The following is a 21,577-nucleotide window of genomic DNA, read 5'->3' on the forward strand; positions in this document are numbered from 1 at the left end:
ACATTTTATAAATTTCTACTTTGGATAGAACCAGTCTGACTCAAGATTGGGATACAGACAGACTCTAACTACACACCTTTAATATATTGTCTGAGCTGAGATGTCACCTGGTTTTTATAAAACCTCAAGTTTCACAAGAATTTGACTTAAACGTAGTTCTGGGATTAACATATTAATTAACCAAAACTTGCAACCCACTCAAAAAGATGAAAGATTTAACAGCAATCTAGGTTTGTTCAATATATCATTTCAGTTACATGACACTGTAATCTTTTGCTATACCTTCTGTGTCTTATGATCCTGTTCCACAGTTACCAGATGAAGGAGCAGTGCTCCGAAAGTTAGTACCTCCATATAACCTGGTGTTGTGTGATTTTTAGCTTTGTCCACCCCAGTCCAACACTGACACCTCTGCAACAAGAATGATTGAGGTCAAGTGTTCAGGAAACTGGAACAACATACTTGATTTGAATAACATTATTGTGGTAACAAAATGAAATTCTTCTAATCATATTACTTCAGTTCACAACAGTTCATCAATTAAATCAATCACCATTTAATAAGATTTTTGATCCTCCCAAGAAAAGCAAATGATTCCCAAGGCTTCATTATGGAAGAGATGCTGATTGCAAGAGTCCTCCAAGGTTTAATTTTCACTTAAATTGATTAAATATATGAGAACAGAGATGAAACATTAAATCATTCTTCAAAATGGCATTTGAACCTCCTATGTTACTGCCATGGTGTTAGATGGAAATCTGTGAAATTTGTGATCTGTAGTTAAGAGGGATAAGACCTTCACCTGGAAATCAGTCTGGGGAGAGGATAACTGCTAAAGCTCTAAACATTTTTCTATCAGAATATTGTATCGTGTGGGATTCAAGTTTGTCAGTGAGCAGAGCTGGCATAGCTAGCATTATTGATGTTCCATTTCTGACAGTAGCAAAACAGAAGAATACTCCCAATAAATGTGGACCAAACACAAATATGTGATGGAAATAGAAGATAATGAATTTTTGGTCTTCAGAAATAGATTCTCATAGATGTTAACACAATATTAAAATATTTCTAGTTACAGGAAAAGCAATTAAAAATATGTAACAGATGAGCTGTAAAAAGCAGAGTATGAGAACTTCAAAGCAAAACTGAACTATAAGGAAATTATACCTGACAATGATATCTTTATTAAATATTTTTCACACAGCCTTGTGCACTGCAGACTGTGAAACATCTGTACTCTTCCTAGTGTGTGCTGTCCACATGAACATGCTATCAATCTGTTCCATCTCAGACAAAAGCATCAACACAGAGGTTCTGCACCTCATGGGTCAGCAATACTGTGTTTTAGGAAGGTCATCTGATGAGAGCAATGTGCCTGGTTTGACTCTCAGTTTTTACTGAATTAGTTGCTTTCAAGTATGGCACTGACAGCAGAAGGCCTGCTGCCCACACTAATATTCAATACATTCCTGTTCTATGCAATGTTACATTTTTATAGCAGGGAACAAGAGCATTTAAATATAATATTGAGTTTTACATCTTATTATATTTAAGTTGAAATATTTTTAGAATTATCAGTAAACCAATTTAATTCAGAAAATAAGACAATTTCATATAGTATTTGAACACTGTCTTCCTACATGTTTTATTATAACTCTGAATTAAATAAAGACTTAAAAAACATCTTCAACTCCTAAGTAAAATTAGAATAAAATGGTTTACAAAGCCTATGGAAATATTGCAACTCTCAAGACTACATCTACTGAAATTATCAGCTTTACAACTAAATGCGCCTCTGCATAGATCAGCTGAACAGCAAGTGCTTTCTGAATCACACAGATTGCCTGATTCTAACTTTGAGTCCTACCTGAGAGCACTGGAGTTTGTGGTGGGTTTGCTGGGGCCCTTTTCAAAGCTCTGCGGAACTGAGCTGTTGCAAGCACAACATTCCTTATCTTCATCCACAGAAAATAGCCGCCTCTGTTGCTTGATGGCCACGTACTCTCTAAAACAGCCTGTGGAAAATCAAATGCAGCCCACTATTAGCCCAGTGCAAAACCAAAAGAAAAAGCTCCTTTTTGAGGGCATAAAATCAAACTGTCTGGATATTGGTAAAGTTAGATTTTACTTGCTATTCAGGCTGTAGGTAAAGAAATGTAACTGTCAGTCGGGAATTACAGAAACCCTAGCTCCTGTGTCAACCCTGATTGTGAATGAATCCTCATCTAGTGCAGATGACAGAAGCTTGCTGCATGACAAGTAAAACATGATGGACTAATGTTCACAAAAAGTCCCATTTTTATGATAATAAAAACAAAACAACTTCCAATTATATCAGAAAACATCCCAAGGTGTTTCATCAAGTGGAATTTAAAAAAAATTGTCAGGACAAATGAGGTGCTATTAGGATGGGCACCAAAATCTTGGTCAAAGAGGTGGGTTTTAAGGGTACTTTAAATGAAGAAAGGTTGGTCGAGAGATGGAAGGGCTTGGTACTGGAATCTCAAAGTGCACTGTCCAACCTGTCAACTTTGGGATGTGGAATTATGGTCAATGCACATGAAACCAAACTCAAAAGGATTAGCAAGGCTAGATCTCATGGAAGAAAGGGAGAACTAACCATTTGGATACAGAACTGGCTCAAAGGTAGAAGATAGAGGGTGGTCGTGAATGGTTGTTTTTCAGACTGGAGGCCTGTGACCAGTGGAGTGCCACAAGGATCAGTGCTGGGTCCTCTACTTTTTGTCATTTACATAAATGATTTGGATGCGAGCATAAGATGTACAGTTAGTAAGTTTGCAGATGACACCAAAATTGGACTTGTAGTGGACAGCAAAGAGGGTTACCTCAGATTACAACAGGATCTGGACCAGATGGGCCAATGGGCTGAGAAGTGGCAGACGGAGTTTAATTTAGATAAATGAGAGGTGCTGCATTTTGGAAAAGCAAATCTTAGCAGGACTTATACACTTAATGGTAAGGTCCTAGGAAGTGTTGCTGAACAAAGAGACCTTGGAGTGCAGGTTCATAGCTCCTTGAAAGTGGAGTCGCAGGTAGATAGGATAGTGAAGACGGCTTTTGGTATGCTTTCCTTTATTGATCAGAGTATTGAGTACAGGAGTTGGGTGGTCATGTTGTGGCTGTACGGGACATTGGTTAGGCCACTGTTGGAATATTGCGTGCAATTCTGGTCTCCTTCCTATCGGAAAGATGTTGTGAAACTTGAAAGTGTTCAGAAAAGATTTACAAGGAGTTTGCCAGGGTTGGAGGATTTGAGCTATAGGGAGAGGCTGAACAGGCTGGGGCTGTTTTCCCTGGAGTGTCGGAGGCTGAGGGGTGACCTTATACAGGTTTACAAAATTATGAGGGGCATGGACAGGATAAATAGATAAAGTCTTTTCCCTGGGATCGGAGAGTTCAGAACTAGAGGGCATAGTTTTAGGGTGAGAGGGGAAAGATATAAAAGAGACCTAAGGGGCAACTTTTTCACGCAGAGGGTGGTACATGTCTGGAACGAGCTGCCAAAGGATGTGGTGGAGGCTGGTACAACTGCAACATTTAAGAGGCATTTGGATGGGGATATAAATAGGAATGGTTTGGAGGGATATGGGCCGGGTGCTGGCAGGTGGGACTAGATTGGGTTGGGATATGTGGTCGGCATGGACAGGTTAGACCGAAGGGTCTGTTTCAATGCTGTACATCTCTATGACTCTAAAAGGAAGAGCGAGGGGTGATTTGCAGGACTGAAGATGATTACATTCATAAAAGGATTAAGCCAGAAAGAAAATGTAAACACAAGGATGGGAATTTTAAATCTGAAGTCTTGGCTCCCAGGAGACAAGGTAGGTCAGTAAGGAGAGAGGCAGTCGGTGAACAGCACTTGGCATGCAATAGGTTAAGAACGTTTTGGATGAGCTGATGCTTATGGAACATGGGAGAGGATTGGACCAGTCTGGAATTACAGGCATGGTTTAGATTTCAATTACAAGAGGGTATAAATCAGTTAAGGTAAATCATGTTACGGAGGTGCAATGGAATTAGGGTCAAATTGGGTGTTAAAGTTGCAAAGAGTTTGGTTCAAGCTGAGTCAGTACCCAGGAGGTGGATGGAGTCAATAGCCTGGTACAGAGATTTTGTGGAAAAGAGTGAAGGTATTTCAGACTAAAATATTCACTGACATCAGAATGAATAACAGTATCACTGAACAATTCTAATGTGAAGTGGGGGTTATTAAAGAATGACAGGATGCGAAGATAGTATTTGACACATTTGCCTTCATTGGTCATAACATGATTATAGGAGTTGGGATGTCATGTTGTAGCTGCACAGGGCACTGGTGAGGTCACTTTTGGAATACTGCATTCAATTATGGTTGTCCTTCTACACGAAGGATGCTGTTAAACTTGAGAGGGTGCAGAAAAGATTTACAGGGATGTTGCCAGGACTAGAAGGTTTGAGCTATGGGGAGAGGTTGAATAAGCTGGGGTTTTATTTCCCTGGAGTGGTGGAGACTGAGGAGTGACCTAATAGAAGCTTATTAAACCATGAGAGGCATGGATAGGGTGAATAGCCAAGGTCTTTTCCCTAGGGGAGATAATAGATCATAGATGAGAGGGGAAAAAGTTAAAGGAGTACCTGAGGGGTAACTTTTTCATGCAGAAGGTGGTGCATGTATGGAATGAGCTGCCAGAGGAAGTGGTGGAGACGGGTACAATTACATTTAAAAGGCACCCGGATAAGTATATGAATAGGACGAGGTTTGAATGATATGGGCTAGGTCCTGGCACTTGGTACTCATACAGATTGGGATGTCTGGTTGGTGTGGATGAATTGGACCAAATAATAGGACTATAATATCTTTGTTCTAGTACTGCATGATGTAATTTATAGAATATGGCAGAAACTCTTAAAAACATTGCCTTTGAAATCAACATTGAAATGTGCATTAAGGGATTGAGGAATAAAGCTAATATTTGACTATATTCTAAAGAGCTAGATTGTTGTACTGTAGCTTTCAGGCTCCATTATATAATTAATGACTATGAAACAGCTCAATCCTGTTCAGCTTGCATTGGAGTCAATGGCATCATAGATCGGCAAGTTCAATTAACTTTAATCAGACCAACATTGACAGGTAGAAGTCGAACAGGTTCATTTTAAAGATTATCTTATAAAATACAATAAAGTTGTGCAGCAAAATTATTCAATTTCAAGTTATGAAATCATTTTTTATTTTATATAGTAACAGTGAAAACAGAATTTAAACAAAAGCTTATTTGTCTACAGAAAGTGTAAGTACAGTTACTCAATGAATAAATATATGCACAGTTGAGGTTCAGAGTGATATAGACCAGAAATGATATGTTTCTGAGTGATAGAACTGGAAATTATGGGGAAAGAGATTATACAGATCAAAAATGAGGGGTACAGTCATCCATATTGGGAAAAATATACAGATCCATGTGAATTAACTAATCTCAATTGGCAAGAATCAGTAAAGGTTTATGAAGTCAGCCGTATTTTCCCGGTCTCAGGTCAGGGCAATAACATACTATTGACCCCATTGCTTTTAAGCAGTAACTTCAGCTAAACTGTGCGCATGAATGAACAATAGAAACCAAGCTTAGCTTCAACATTCTTTTGGATAGAATAGCCTACCAATTTATAATCCACACTCATACTCAAAGAACAGATTCTTGGACAAAATAAGTGCAGTTGTCAGTTCCATGGAAACAAACTCTACTAAAGCAGTGCCTTCAGGAAATAAGGGGAACAAAACAAAAATCAGATGGAGGAAAAGCAATGCCATTTTATTTAAAAATGTAATTTCAGTTATTAGAGTACAGAAAAAAGCAGGGTAGTGTGATGAGTTTTGCACTGTTCCCTAGGACATTAACCTGTGACTCTGGATTACTTGTGCAGTGACTAACTACTAAACCACCATCTCTCCATAGGGATTTACCGCAGAATTCTGCATTATAGAAGGCCTTTGTACATGAGCCACAAAACAGCAAGTCCAGTAAGTGATCAGAAAGGCAAATGGATGCTGGCCTTTATTACGAGGGACAGAGTATGAAAGTAAGGATGTCTAAATGCAATTGTCTGGGGTTTTGGAGAGAATGCATCTGGAGCACTGTGTATAGTTTGCAAGGGGAGGCTTCAATTGCAGAGAAGCAGGACAGAATGGGATCACTCAGCTCATTCCTGGGGTAAAGGGATTGTCTAATGAAAAAAGGATGAGGAGGTTGTACCAATAATCATGGGGGTTTGAAGAATTAAAGGTAATCATATTGAAATTTGTAAGATTCTGACAGAGTGGACTTGACAGAGAAGAAACTGAGGAGATATTTCCTCTCGTTGGGAATCTAGAACTAAGGGCACAGTTAAAAAAAAGATGCCTCTATTTGAAACAGACATGTGGAGAAATATCTTTTCTCAGTTGGTCATTAGTCTTTGGAATTCACCAAACAGCAGTTGAGGCTAGATCATTAAAAATATTCAAGGGTGAGTTAGATATCTTTGATTGATAAGAAAATCAATGATTATGGGATGATAGACAGGAAAGGGAGTTAGGACCTTAAGGAGTTCAGCCATTCTAATGAATAGTAAAGAGTCAATGGGCAGAATGGCATTCACCTGCTCTTATTTTTCTGAGTTTATTTATCTTTTTAGGGGTCGAACATCGATTTCCAGTGAGCATAACCTGGAAAATTTCTCAAGAAACTCTGAATCTAGTTTAAGTAAACTTTGCTGAATTTATTGTATTTTGACACAGAACTTTGAATTGTAAACTAATCATACAAGTCACTGGCTCAACTTGTAAACTGATCCACCACAGCTGTCAATCCAAAGCATCAATATAATTCTAAAACCTCGAGACTGCTGGGGTTTCCATTCTTCTATAAATCATTGAAGTACGGATCTTCTACAAGACTCATGTTAATAAATGAGCTGCTTTACAAAAATAGTAAAGAATTTAAAGGCATGCTATTGATTAACATGTGTAGTCACACTGGTTTGGACCTTTAATATTGTAACACAAACTGAAGTGCTTGCAGCATTCACAACACAGTGTCAATGGTTTCACCAATTAAATACTGAGCATTCAGAATGATGTTACCCTCATTAGGCCTATTAAATGTGTTTGCAGCTTGCTGAAGAGTAACACTGGCAGAGGATGAAAACAGCTCACTACCTTGGGAAAAGCAATGTAAGAAAAAAAGGTGAGAGAATAAGAATAATTTACAATTAAAAAGCAACACAAAGTCTCAGTAAACATGTAGAGGCTCATACCTTATTGTAGTAACCATATGTTATAGCATTGGGGTGAACCCCAGCTTTCTTCATCTCAAACAAAACTCTCACAGCTAGCACTGGCTGCCCATACTGCCCACATAACTGCATCAGAACACGGTAACAGACCTTGATTGGGGAGAAAAAAAAATCTTCCTTCAGCAGGAAATTGTCAGGGAGATCCACTGAAGAAATTATCTCCCAAATGTATTCCCATAATTACACAAGTGCCAGAATCACTGTTCAACACTGTCAGGCAAAGATGTACATCACCTGAAGGTTTTGAAAGTTGTTGTCAGGATATGATTAAATCAGGTTTAACAGGTTTACAGTTTAAATGACATACAAGTGCATATTGGCGAAATCCCAGCATACGTTGACTTGCTCCAACAATAAATACTTCTTGATAAAGCTTTGCCTGCTTGGAGAGCGCTTTCTCTTCATATTGAAGAGATTTTGTCCTATATCATTCAGTTTATGACTTTAAGAGAAAGGTTGAGCAATATCAATAATAATTGGTTATGAAGCAAAGCCTCAGGAAGATTCCCAAATTCCAGCTACGACTATTTGTGCCTCCGTGCAGGACAAGTGGAGGCATCTGTGCAAGTATATGCTTGTCTGTGTCCATCGCACTCTTGCTCTGCGTCTGTATCTCTCTGCACCTGCATCTTTCTCTCTCTCTCACTTTGCGCTTGCATCTCTCTATCTACTAATGGGTTTGGATGGTGCTGTCCAAGGAGCCTTGGTGAATCTCTGCAGTGCATTTTCCGCTTTTCATATACTTACAGAAGCTTTTATAGTCAGTTTTGCGTTTCTTGCAAATTAACCCGCATATTTTATTTTCCTCACTCTTCATCAATCTTTTTGTCCTCTTTTGCTGAATTCTAAAGTACGCCCACTCCTCAGAATTACTGTTTTTTTTCTGGCACTTTTATATGTCTCTTCTTTGGATCTAATACTATCCTTAAATTCATTTGAAAGCAATGATTGAGACATCTTTCCTGTTTTATTTTTGCACAAAGTAGGAATAATACCTGTTGTAATTCATGCACACATTCCCTAAATATACGCTGTTACCAAACCATTGCCAATCCTTTTGGTAAGATTCTCTCAACCATCATTGCCAATTTTTTTCACTCTCCACCTTAATTACAATTCCATCATATTACGGTCACTCTTCCCAATGCCTCCTTAATTGCAACTACATAGCACCCACGAATATCTAACTGCAGTGTTAATTCACTTACTTTATTGCTTATGCTCCACCTATTAAACACAATATCTTTAAGATTTGTCTTAACATCATTAGTCACCTTAGTTTTACTTTGCACTTTGGCCTCATTTGTTTTTTGTTCTTTTTTCTAATTTCCTCTAGTGCTTCTTACACTTCTGCCTTTCATTACTGGATTAGAGTGGTGCTGGAAAAACATAGCAGTCCAGGCAGCATCCAAGAAGCACGAAAATACAGTATTCCTGATGAAGGGCTTTTGCCCGAAACATCGATTTTCATGCTTCTTGGATGCTGCATGAACTGCTGTTTTTTTCCAGCACCACTCTAATCTAGACTTTGGTTTCCAGCATCTGCAGTCATTGTTTTTATCTGCCTTTCATTACTATCAATCCTTACCCCTGCTCAAGTTCCCATTCTCCTGTCAGTTGAATTTAAGCCCTCTCGAACAGCACCAGAAAGTAGCAATTCTGTGATTATTACCTTTGAAGCTTTGCTTTTCAATTTATATCCTAACTCTCTATATTTAGCTTGTAAGACCTCATCCCTATTATTACCCATGTCATCGGGACCAATATGTACCATGACCACTGGCTGTTCACCCTCTCCCTTCAGAATATCCTGTCACATCTTCAAGACACACTCAACTCTGGCATCAGGGATGCAACATACTATGCTGGAGACTTGTGTAGCTGCAGAAATGCCTGTTCCCCATATTAATGAATTTCCAAACATTACAGCCCTGTCATTCTTCTTCCTCCCATCTCCTGCAGCAGTGTCACCTGTCGTGCCACAGACATAGCTCCTGCTGCTATTCTGACAAGTTGACTCTCCCAACAGTACTGTATATGTTAGTGAATGGGACGGCAACAGGAAAGGTGTATGGGGATTATTTTAGATGTCCCATAATTATTGAAATAAATAGGGAAAAAAATACTGTTTTTAAGTTACACTGATGTTCAACTGGGGTTAGTTTGGCAGAGGAAAATCAGAAACAAAACAAGCATTCCATCACAGTGAACATGTTATTTATTATATTGTCTTTCCTCTCCCACCAAATCACATGGCAATACTGACACCATTGTTTGCTAATATGGTACAATGTGACTGTATTCATACCTCATCAGGTGGTTCCAACTTCTTGACTTGCATCTTCCTCAATACATCGTAAGCAGTCCGAAGAGCCCTAACCTTTGAATGGCAAACTTGCACATAAGCAGGGAGGCAGATAAACCAGAGGCCATAGCAATGGCGCAAGAGACATTTCGACCACATCTGAGGAATTGATGAATAACGCTTTGCAATTTTTTGAGCTGATTTTATTTCCTGAAATACAAACAGATAAAATTATGAAATGAAATTTATAATTCACATATGCATTCAAACAGTTCACAATTTTAATGTTTTACATTTAAAGTATTACTCTTCCTACACAGCGGTGACATGAAACACACTGTTCACCCAATTATTTATACATTCCACTTTTCCTACAAAATTGATTTACATTTCCACTCGAACAATACAGCCTAACCAATCCATCATTCTCCCCACTGAGTACAGTATTCAATCTTTCAGTGTGCCAATAGTACCTAATGGTATTCACACACTTTATGACAGAATATTCAGAATACAAACATCAATCATGGTGTACCTGCTTAGTTCTTCTGCCCATGGGCGCAGGACTGTTGGGACAACTATTTTTTGACGTTAACCTGTTTGCTGGAGTTTTTAATAAACCCACCGGTCTGTCAAAGAGCTCTGGTATTAGCACAGGGAAGCTAGAGTAACTGAAAGGACAGGATCAGTTTGGAGTTAATATATTAAAATGTCGTAAACATAGTCAACAACCAAAATGTAATTAACCACACATTTCAGTGCCAAATAAAGGCTTCACCTAACCTACATGTAACACTAGACATAAAAAAACTAAATATTGGATATATGGATGAAAAGCTGAAAATGTGTTGCTGGAAAAGCACAGCTGGTCAGGCAGCATCCAAGGAGCAGGAAAATCGATGTTTCGGGCATGAGCCCTTCATTCCTGAAGAAGGGCTCATACCCGAAACGTCGATTCTCCCACTTCTTGGATGCTGCCTGACCTGCTGCGCTTTTCCAGCAACACATTTTCAGCTCTGATCTCCAGCATCTGCAGTCCTCACTTCCTCCTATATGGATGAAAAGTCAAAACTGTCAAAAATTCACAAAGTTTGACAGCATTTGCAAAGTATGAGACAGGCCAACATTTTAGGAGCTTTAAGACATGAAAAAGGGGAGCAGAAAAACTGATGTAACTCAGCAGGTCAGGCAACATTGGAGGAAACGACCATGGTTAATGCTTTTTCAGAGTACACACATCCAGAGGGGTCTTGACAGGGTCTATGTGGAGGCAATGTTTCCTCCTTTGGGAGAATCTAGAACTAGTGGTTACTGTTTAAAAATAACGGGCCAATCATTTAAAACAGCAGTAAGGCAAAACCTTTTCACAGAAGGCCTTTGGTACTCCTTTCTTGAGGTGGTGGAAGCAGAGTCCTTTTTAAGGCAGAAGTTGGTAAATTGTTGTTAAGCAAGGGTTTAAAGGTTACCATGGTAGGCAAGAACATGGTTTTGAGGTTACAATCATGTCAATTGTGATCTTACTGAATGGTGGAGCCAGCTCAAAGGATCGAATTGCTCCTACTCCTGATTCATGTGTTCTTATGTACACAAGTAAAGCATTAACTCTTCTGTTCTCTCCACAGATACTGTAAAACCTGCTGTGTTTATAATTTTCTGTTTTCTTCCAGATTTCTAGAATCTGCTATTTGCTTCTTAGGTTCTGGGAAAGTATCCTTTATTCGTTGGATGGCCACACACCATTTCAGGCACTGCTAGTATCTGGCTTTCTGCCCTCAATCCAAAGCAACCGTCTGGTCCATGACATCCTCAGCACACCAGATTAAGCAGAAAAGAAAAACATTAGCCTAGATTTTCAACCTGATTGTTATGGAGTGGCATTGGGAGAGCATCGAATGCATATCCTTGTAGCAGCTGAACCACAAAATGCTGCCAGTTGGGAGAGCTATCAGATAGCCCAGAACTACTTTGGAATGAGACTCAAAGCAATACAACATTTTCAGAAGACAGCTAGATGTTTGTTAAACCCAGTGTTTGCAATCTAGTATTCACAATTTTCATCATTTGAAAAAATGTTGTTTTCAAAGCAGAGCAGAAAATTTATGTAAAGCATTTTTAAAAAATACAGTAGATACTCCCTGGAGGAGCACAGTTACATTCTCAACACTAAAAACAGATCTAATGAGTTTGCATAAAAATAATTGGCAGTGGTGAATACAAGGCTGCAGCATAATCACAGTTCTCTAAATTACAATACAAACATGCTAATTTTCAAAACTGTATGTAGTAGTTAACTTACAGCTTTTAAATTGAAACTTCATACTATAGAACATAGAACAATACAGCGCGAACAGACCCTTTGGCACTCAATGTTGCACCGACCTGTGAACTATTCTCAGCTTGTCCCCCTACACTATCCCATCATCATCCATGTGCTTCTCTAAGGACTGTTTAAATCTCCCTAATGTGGCTGAGTTGACTATATTAGCAGGTAGGGCATTCCACGCCCTTACCACTCTCTGCGTAAAGAACCTGCCTCTGACATCTGTCTTAAATCTATCACCCCTCAATTTGTAGTTATGCCCCCTCGTACACACTGAAGTCATCAGCCTAGGAAAAAACCATTCACTGTCTAATCTATCTAATCCTCTGATAATCTTGTATGTCTCGATCAAATCCCCTCTTAGCCTTCTTCTTTCCAATGAGAACAGACCCAAATCTCTCACCCTTTCCTCATAAGACCTTCCCTCCAGGCAACACCCTGGTAAATCTCTTCTGTACCTTTTCCAATGCTTCTGCATCCTTTCCAAAATATGGCGACCAGAACTGTACACAATATTCCAAGTGTGGCTGCACTAGCGTTTTGTATAGTTGCAGCATGATTTTGCGGCTCCGGAACTCAATTCCTCTACGAATAAAACCTAATACACCGTATGCCTTTTTAATAGCACTATCAACCTGGGTAACAACTTTCAGGGATCTATGTACATGGATTCCAAGATCCCTCTGCACATCCACACTACCAAGAATCTTTCCATTGACCCAGTACTCTGCCTTCCTGTTATTCTTCCCAAAGTGCATCACCTCACATTTAGCTGCATTGAACTCCATTTACCATCTCTCAGCCCAATTCTGCTTATTATCCAAGTCCCCCTCAACCTGTAACATTCTTCCAAACTGTCCACCGACTTTAGTGTCATCTGCAAATTTGCTAATCCATCCACATATGCCTGCGTCAAAGTCATTTATAAAAATGACAAACAGCGGTGGTCCCAAAACAGATCCTTGTGGGCACACCACTAGTAACCAGACTCTAGGCTGAATATTTTCCATCGACCACCACTCGCTGCCTTCTGTCAGAAAGCCAGTTTCTAATCCAAATTGCTAAATCACCCTCAATTCCATGCCTCTGCATTTTCCCCAACAATAGATGTTTAAACTTTGCATCTGAGTAGAGACTATGCCAATTTCATCCAACTTTGTGTACACAGCATGTCCACACCATTATACCAAAATAGAACTACCTACACTTTATGCAGTGTAAACGTTTTTATGATTATTAGACAGGGAAACAGCAAATGAAAATGATTCTAGGCATTTAAAACATTGTAAATACTAGACACATTCTGAAACCTTACGATTTCCTCTGTGCTCTAACCATGCAAGCAAACTTAGAATCATACCTATATTGAAGGGGATGTTCTTCTCCATTAGGCAAGCTTGGAAGATCAGGAGGTGTTATGAAAACCGTATGTTCACTTCGGTGAGACTCATCCAATTCTATGAGATGCAAATCATCGGGGCGCTCTGCGTCTAACTGGTTTAGCATAAATGGTAGAATTATCATCTCAAGTCAAATAGCATACTTCATACTGCATGTTACAATCAAATGGAATTGATAACACAGAGGAAAATGAAACAAGAACTACAAGGAAGTGCAATCTGTTTGTTCTCTCAGTTCCCATATGTTATGCAGTTTTTACAGCCAAAATAAAAGAAAATCTAGGTCCACCATTTCAATTTTTTTACTTTTAGTTGGATTTGACGAAGTTGCAGAGAACAACCTCAAGTCTGCAGTGAGAACTGCCTATTAGTTGAAATAAACTATTAACTTCATCCCATCCTTGATATATGTTAAAGAACACAAAACTTCCAGCACCTGCAGTTTCTTTTGTCTCAATTGCATTAATTATTGCAGTCATTTTAATCTATATTTCCTAGCCTTCTCCTATAAGCCCTCACATGTTATTTTCCCAATTGATGTTGCATGTAAGGGTCTTGGGCCTGTACACCTTATTGTCGCAGTATGTTGCTGAAACATTTTTTTTCTGCATTCATTTCTCACTGCTTTAGCACAAATACTCAGACTGCCGCCTTTGGTTCAGGATTGCCCTGCTAAAGAACATTCATTTCCCTTCTTTGGGCAGAGAATCATTACTGCACATAGAGGCCTTTTGGTCCATTGAGCCTAAACAGGCTTTCTGTAGAACTTCTAGGCTTATTTGGCTCATGGGCTTATTCAATTTCCTTTTGAAATCAGTCAGTATCTCTGCTTCCACTCACTGGTAGAGATTTCCTGCTGTTTAAGCATTTGTATTAGATCAATCCTCGCTAATACAATATAACTCTTTCAGTCTTTTCACTTGGATGAACTATTGCTGGAGATTCCCCAGGTCCGTTTGTCCTCCCTAAACTTAACTGCCCTTAGTAGTAATTGGAACACTTTCAAATGCTGATTGGATTTCAAAACTTCATTGTTTCAACAAGAGGTAAAAGAAAGAATGCATGACAGTCTCCCACACATCAGAGCTGAGGCCATCTCTCTCTACATTGTATAAAATACTTAATTTTGCCTTTAACCGTCACACATTAGTCGACAATGTATCAAACCTTTGCATCAGACTAGCTTATGGTCGACAGGTTTTGTAATTATGTTTGCAACTTGGGAACGTACAAGTTAGGAAATAGTATTTTCATTCTTTTTGCAATTAGTTCCCAAAATTCAAGTTAGGCATTTCTTCAGTTAGTAGCTGGGTTAGTAGCCATCCGATCCAACTCTTCCACGCTGACCAGATATCCTAAATTAATCTAGCTCTATTTGACAACATTTCTCTAAAACCCTTCTTATTCATGTACCCATCCAGATGCCTTCTAAATGTTGTAATTGTCCCAGCCTCCACCACTTTCTCTGGCAGCTGATTCCATACATGCACCACCCTCTGCATGAAAAACCTGCCCCTTTGGTCCCTTTTAAATCTTTACCTTCTCATCTTAAACCGACACCCTCTAGTTCTGGACTCCCCTACATTGAGAAAAACATAGAACATAGAACATATAGAACATAGAACATAGAAGAATACAGCGCAGTACAGGCCCTTTGGCCCTCGATGTTGCGCCGATCCAAGCCCACCTAACCTATACTAACCCACTATCCTCCATATACCTATCCAATGCCCGCTTAAATGCCCATAAAGAGGGAGAGTCCACCACTGCTACTGGCAGGGCATTCCATGAACTTACGACTCGCTGAGTGAAGAACCTACCCCTAACTTCAGTCCTATATCTACCCCCCCTTAATTTAAAGCTATGCCCCCTTGTAATACCCGACTCCATACGCGGGAAAAGGTTCACACTGTCAACCCTATCTAACCCCCTAATCATCTTGTACACCTCAATCAAGTCACCCCTAAACCTTCTTTTCTCTAATGAAAACAGCCCCAAGTGTCTCAGTCTTTCCTCATACGATCTTCCTTCCATACCAGGCAACATCCTGGTAAACCTCCTCTGCACCCGTTCCAGTGCCTCCACATCCTTCCTATAGTATGGCGACCAAAACTGCACACAATATTCCAGATGCGGCCGCACCAGAGTCTTATACAACTGCATCATGACCTCAGGACTCCGGAACTCAATTCCTCTACCAATAAAAGCCAGTACGCCATATGCCTTCCTCACCGCACTATTTACCTGGGTGGCAACTTTCAGAGATCTGTGTACATGGACACCAAGATCCCTCTGCTCATCCACACTACCAAGTATCCGACCATTAGCCCAGTACCCCATCTTTTTGTTATTCTTCCCAAAGTGAATCACCTCACACTTAGCTACATTGAATTCCTTATCCATGATCCTCATGATTTTATAAACATCTATAAGGTCACCTCTCAGCCTCCAATGCTCCAGGGAAAATTACCCCAGCCTATTCAGCCTCTCCCTACAGGTCAAACTCTTCAACTCAAGAGCATCCTTGTAAATCTTTTCTGAACCCTTTCAAGTTTAATAACATCTTTCCTATAGCAAGGAGACCAGAACTGAATGCAGTATCCCAAAAGTGGCCTAACCAATGTCCTGAACAGCCACAACATGACCGCCCAACTCCTATACTCAATACTGAAAAATGTGTTGCTGGAAAAGCGCAGCAGGTCAGGCAACATCCAAGGAGCAGGTGAACCGACCTTTCGGGCATAAGCCCTTCTTCAGGGATGAGGAGGATGTGCCAAGCAGGCTAAGATAAAAGGTAGGGAGAAGGGACTTGGGGGAGGGCTGTTGGGAATGCGATAGGTGGAAGGAGATTAAGGTGAGGGTGATAGGCCGGAGAGGGGGTGGGGGCGGAGAGGTCGGGAAGAAGATTGCAGGTCAAGAAGGCGGTGCTGAGTTCGAGGGTTGGGACTGAGATAAGGTGGGGGGAGGGGAAATGAGGAAGCTGGAGAAATCTGCATTCATCCCTTGTGGTTGGAGGGTTCCTAGGCGGAAGATGAGGCGCTCTTCCTCCAGGCGTCGTGTTGCCATGGTCTGGCGATGGAGGCGGCCAAGGACGTGCATGTCCTTGGCAGAGTGGGAGGGGGAGTTAAAGTGTTCAGCCACAGGGCGGTTGGGTTGGTTGGTCCGGGTGTCCCAGAGGTATTCTCTGAAACGTTCTGCAAGTAGGCGGCCTGTCTCCCCAATATAGCGGAGGCCACATCGGGTGCAGAGGATGCATTAAATGATGTGTGTGGAGGTGCAGGTGAATTTGTGACGGATATGGAAGAATCCCTTGCTGCCTTGGAAGGAAGTGGAGGGGAAGTGTGGGTGCAAGTTTTGCATTTCTTGCGGTTGCAGGGGAAGGTGCCAGGAGTGGAGGTTGGGTTGGTGGGGGGTGTGGACCTGACGAGGGAGTCATGGAGGGAGTGGTCTTTCCGGAACGCTGATAGGGGAGGGGAGGGAAATATATCCTTGATGGTTGGGTCTGTTTGGAGGTTGCGGAAATGACGAAGGATGATAGAATGTATCTGGAGGTTGGTGGGGTGGTAGGTGAGGACCAGTGGGATTCTGTCCTGGTGGCGATTGGAGGGGTGGGGTTCAAGGGCAGAGGAGCGGGAAGTGGAGGAGATGCGGTGGAGAGCATCGTCAACCACGTCTGAGAGGAAATTGCGGTCTTTGAAGGAGGCGGCCATCTGAATTGTTTGGTATTGGAATTGGTCCTCCTGGGAGCAGATGCGGAGGAGGCGAAGGAATTGGGAATATGGGATGGCGTTTTTACAGGGAGCAGGGTGGGAGTAGGTGTAATCTATGTAGCTGTGGGAGTCGGTCGGTTTATAATGAATGTCCCTCTACAAGCAAATCCTCTTGCAAGGATGCCTTCCTTGAAGAAGCTCTCTTCCTCCCTCTACAAGCAAATCCTCCTATACTCAATACATTGACCAATAAAGGCAAGCATACCAAATGCCTTCTTCACTGCCCTGTCTACCTGCGACACCACCTTTAAGGAATTATGAACCTGCACCCTAAGGTCCCTTTGTTTCGCAACACTCCCCAGGACCCTAACATTAAGTGTATAAGTCCTGTCCTGATTTGCCTTACCAAAATGCAATACCTCATTCGTATCTCAATTAAACTCCATCTGCCACTCCTCAACCCATTGGCCCATCTGATCAAGGTCCCGTTGTACTCAGATAACCTTCTTCACTGTCCACTACACCGTCAATTTTGGTGTCATCTGAAAACTTACTAGCCATTCCTTCTATATTCACATCCAAATCATTTGTATAAATGACAAAAAGCAGTGGATCCAGCACTGATCCTTGTGGCACACCGCTGATCATAGGCCTCCAATGTGAAAAGCAACCCTCCACCACTGTGTCTCTTATCTTCAAGCCAGTTTCATATCCAAATGGCTAGCTGCCCCTGGATTCCATGTGGTCTAACCTTTGTAACCAATCTATCATGCAGGTGGTTAGATCTCATGGAACATAGGGAGAACTAGCCATTTGGATACTGAACTGGCTCAAATGTAGAAGACAGAGGGTGGTGGTGGAGGATTGTTTTTCAGACTGGACGTCTATGAACAGTGGAGTGCCATAAGGATCAGTGCTGGGTGCACTACTTTTCATCATTTATACAAATGGTTTGGATGTGAGCATAAGAGGTATACAGCGGTGTTGCACAGGGATGGGAGGGCGGGTGAGGCGGTGTTGGGGGTGGGGGTGAAGTGTTGCACAGGGCGGGGGGTGGTTTTGGGAGTGGGGCGGTGCTGGACAGGGTTGGGGGCGTGGGGCCTCACGGGCTGTGTGCTTCTCAGGTCTCCTGAATGGGGAGCAGACTTTAAAAAGTTCAACCCCAGAGGAAAGGCATTTAATTGATTAACCGAATAATTGATTATTGAAACGAAATTGTGCCCGCCCATCATGTTCAGATAATCGAGGTTCCCCTGTAGTTAGTAAGTTTGCAGATAACTCCAAAATTGGAGGTTTAGTGGACAGCAAAGAAGGTTACCTCAGATTACATCGGCATCTTGATAAGATGGGCCAATGGGCTGAGAAGTAGCAGATGGAGTTCAATCTGGATAAATATGAGGTGCTCATTTTGGGAAAGCGAATCTTAGCAGGACTTATACACTTAATGGTAAGGTCCTAGGGAGTGTTTCTAAACAAAGAGACCTTGGATTGCAGGTTCATAGCTCCTTGAAAGTGGAGTCTCAGGTAGATAGGATAGTGAAGGCGGCGTTTGGTATGCTTTCCTTTATTGGTCAAGTATTGAGTACAGGAATTGGGAGGTTATGTTGTGGCTGCACAGGACATTGGTTAGGCCAATGTTAGAATGTTGCATGCAATTTTGGTCTCCTTCCTTCAGAAAGATATTGTGAAACTTGAAAGGGTCCAGAAAAGATTTACAAGGATGTTGCCAGAGTTGGAAGATTTGAGCTATAGGGAGAGGTTGACTAGGCTGGCGTTGTTTTTCCTGGAGCATTGGAGGCTGAGGGGTGACCTGACAGAGGTCTATAAAATCATGAGGAGCATGGATAGGATAAATAAACCAAGTTTTTTCCCTGGGTTAGGGGAGTCCAGAACTAGAGGACATAGGTTAGGGTGAGAGGGGAAAGATATAAGAGAGACCTAAGGGGCAACTTTTTCATGCAGAGGATGGTACGTGTATGGAATGAGCTGCCAGAGGAAGTGGTGGAGGCTAGCACAACTGCAACATTTAAAAGGCATTTGGATGGGTATATGAATTGGAAGGTTTTGGAGGGATATGGGCCGGGTGCTGGCAGGTGGGACTAGATTGGGTTAGGATATCTGGTCAGCATGAACAAGTTGGACCGAAGGGTCTGTTTCCTTTGAACACCTTGCTGACGTCCATATAGTCAATGTCAACTACTCTGCTTTCATCAATCTTCTTCATCACTTCTTCAAAAACTCAATCATGTTATGAGATAGTTTCCCACACATGAAGCGATTTAGGTGGGCCTGAAATCAAAGTTCTCAACTCGTGAAAGGCTGATTTTAATAAGATGAGATATGATTTGGCCAGAATAGACTGGGAACAGATATGTTCAGATAAATATATCTCAGAATAGTGGGATACATTCCAGAAGGAAATATGGAGTGTACAGGGCCAATATGTTCCAATAAGGAGAAAGGGTGAGACCATCAAATCATGTGAACCCTGGATAGAGAGTTATATAGCAAATCAGTGGGTTGAAAGAAAAAGGAGGCTTTTGGCAGATACTGGGGTCTTAAACTGTGGAAGCCCTAGTGGAGTATAGAATGTGGATGAGAAAACTTAAAGGGAGTTTATGAGAGATATAATGGATATTTAAGGATATTGGCAGGAAGATGCCAACTTGCCTTAGGAGGTACATTAAGGTAAAAGGAGAACAAGTGCAACAGTAGGGTCCATTAAAGACCAGAGTGGTAATCTGTGTGTGGACTTGGAGGATGTAGGTAGGGTTCTAAATGAATACTACGTGATGGTGTTCACTAGTGACAGGGACAATGTAGGTACGGAAATCAGCGAGAAAGACTGTGATACAATTAAAGAAATCAGCAAAGATAGAGAGGAGACTCTAAGTGGTCTGGAAGGCTTAAAAGTAGAAACATCTCCAGGGCCAGATAAAATACATCCCAGGTTGTTGAATGAGGCAAGAGAACAATAGCAGGGAAAATACTTGCAAAAACTTTCAGTTCTTCTCTGGCCACAGGAGAAGTGGCAGAGAACTGGAGGACAACCTATGTGGTATGGTTATTTAAGAAGGGAGCAAGCGATAAACCAGGGTCGAAACTCAATGGTGGGGAAACTGTTGGAAGCAATTCTGAGGGAGAGATTTAATCAGGACTTAGAAAGGCAGGGATTAATTAAGAATAGACAGCATGGTTTTGTTAAAGGGATTTAATTTCTGCCCAACTCGACTGGATTTCTCAAAGACGCAACCTGGTGTGTAGATGTGTGTAATGCTTTTGACGTAGTCTGCTTTGAATTCAGCAAGGCTTTAATAAGGTCCCACATGAGAGATGGATAGCAAAGATAAGAGCCCATGAGATCTAAGGAAATTTGGTAAACTAGATCCACAATTGGCTGAATGGCAAGAATCAGAGTGCGATGGTTATGGGGTGATTATTCTAACTGGCAGTCAGTGTCCAATGGGATCAGTGTTGGGTCAGTAAGTTTGCAGACGATACAAAAATTGGTAGGGTGACAAGTAGTGCAGATGATAGACTTAGACTACAAGAGGATATACATAGGCTGATCAGTGGCAAATGAAGTTCAATCTGAATACATGTGAGGTGATGCTTTTGGCAGGTAGGACCCTGGGAAGCACCAAGGATCAGAAGGACCATGTTGTGCATGCGCACCAGTCCCTTAAAGTGTCATGACAGGTAGATAAAGTGGTTAAGATGACATGTAGGATACTTGCCTTTATTAGTCAAGACACAGAAATTATGCGGGAGCTGTTTAAACACTTTTTTTTATAGATACACGGATCCTTCATGTTTAAAGCGTAGCGTCGCTGGGTAGCGTAAGGAGTACTGAATATTTAAGTCCCTTAAACACTTCTTCGCCTCATCGAATGCCTTCCTCTTTCAGACCAGAGCTGGGAAAAAGTCCTGGAATAACATGATCTTGGATCCTTTACAGATCATGGCTTGGGGATCTTTTCCAAGATTTCTAGAGGCTTTTAGGAGTATCTGCCTCTCCTTATAGCTCTGCAGCCGCAACAGGATCGGGCAGGGGTGCTGATTCGAGCCGGGCCTGCGTATTGCAACCCGGTAGGCTCGTTCCACCCTTACTTGGCCTGATCCAGCCTCCAGATTTAAAAGCTGTGGAAGCCAGTGTTCAAGGAACCTTGTCAGCTGGCCTTCCTCTTCCCGTTCGGGAAGGCCCAGCAAACGAATATTTTTTTGACGACCTCGATTCAAAAACCCTCACAGCATTTAAGTAGTATGTGTGAACCTGTGATGTGGACTTGGATGCCAAGTCATACAAAGGTATGGGCCAAGTGCTGTTGTTTTAACCAGAATGGATGTGATGGGCTGAAGGGCTTTTTTCTGTATGAAATATCTCCGTTTCAGGCATAAGCCCTTCTTCAGGGCTGATTCCTGAAGAAGGGCTTATGCCCGAAACGTCGATTCTCCTGTTTCTTGGATGCTGCCTGACCTGCTGCGCTTTTCCAGCAACACATTTTCAGCT

At 41.4% G+C, this 21,577-nt stretch overlaps 1 protein-coding gene across 11 annotated transcripts in view; it reads right to left on the reverse strand.

Moving 5' to 3' along the window:
- The window catches only part of dennd4a (DENN/MADD domain containing 4A), a 151,600-nt gene that overhangs the window by 38,866 nt on the left and 91,157 nt on the right, over positions 1 to 21,577 (reverse strand). For all 11 annotated transcript variants that reach the window (XM_043674604.2, XM_043674605.2, XM_087981452.1 and 8 more), the window contains 5 exons: positions 13,318 to 13,451; positions 10,173 to 10,308; positions 9,641 to 9,847; positions 7,294 to 7,422; positions 1,868 to 2,015 (listed from right to left, as the gene is read on the reverse strand). In XM_043674604.2, the coding sequence (XP_043530539.1) occupies positions 1,868 to 2,015; positions 7,294 to 7,422; positions 9,641 to 9,847; positions 10,173 to 10,308; positions 13,318 to 13,451 (754 nt within the window). The remainder of the gene's footprint in view (positions 1 to 1,867; positions 2,016 to 7,293; positions 7,423 to 9,640; positions 9,848 to 10,172; positions 10,309 to 13,317; positions 13,452 to 21,577) is intronic.

The sequence above is a fragment of the Chiloscyllium plagiosum genome, unplaced genomic scaffold (assembly GCF_037043375.1).
Source record: "Chiloscyllium plagiosum isolate Xiang-an unplaced genomic scaffold, Cpla_swu_hap1 HiC_scaffold_39, whole genome shotgun sequence".
Classification (NCBI taxonomy): domain Eukaryota; kingdom Metazoa; phylum Chordata; class Chondrichthyes; order Orectolobiformes; family Hemiscylliidae; genus Chiloscyllium; species Chiloscyllium plagiosum.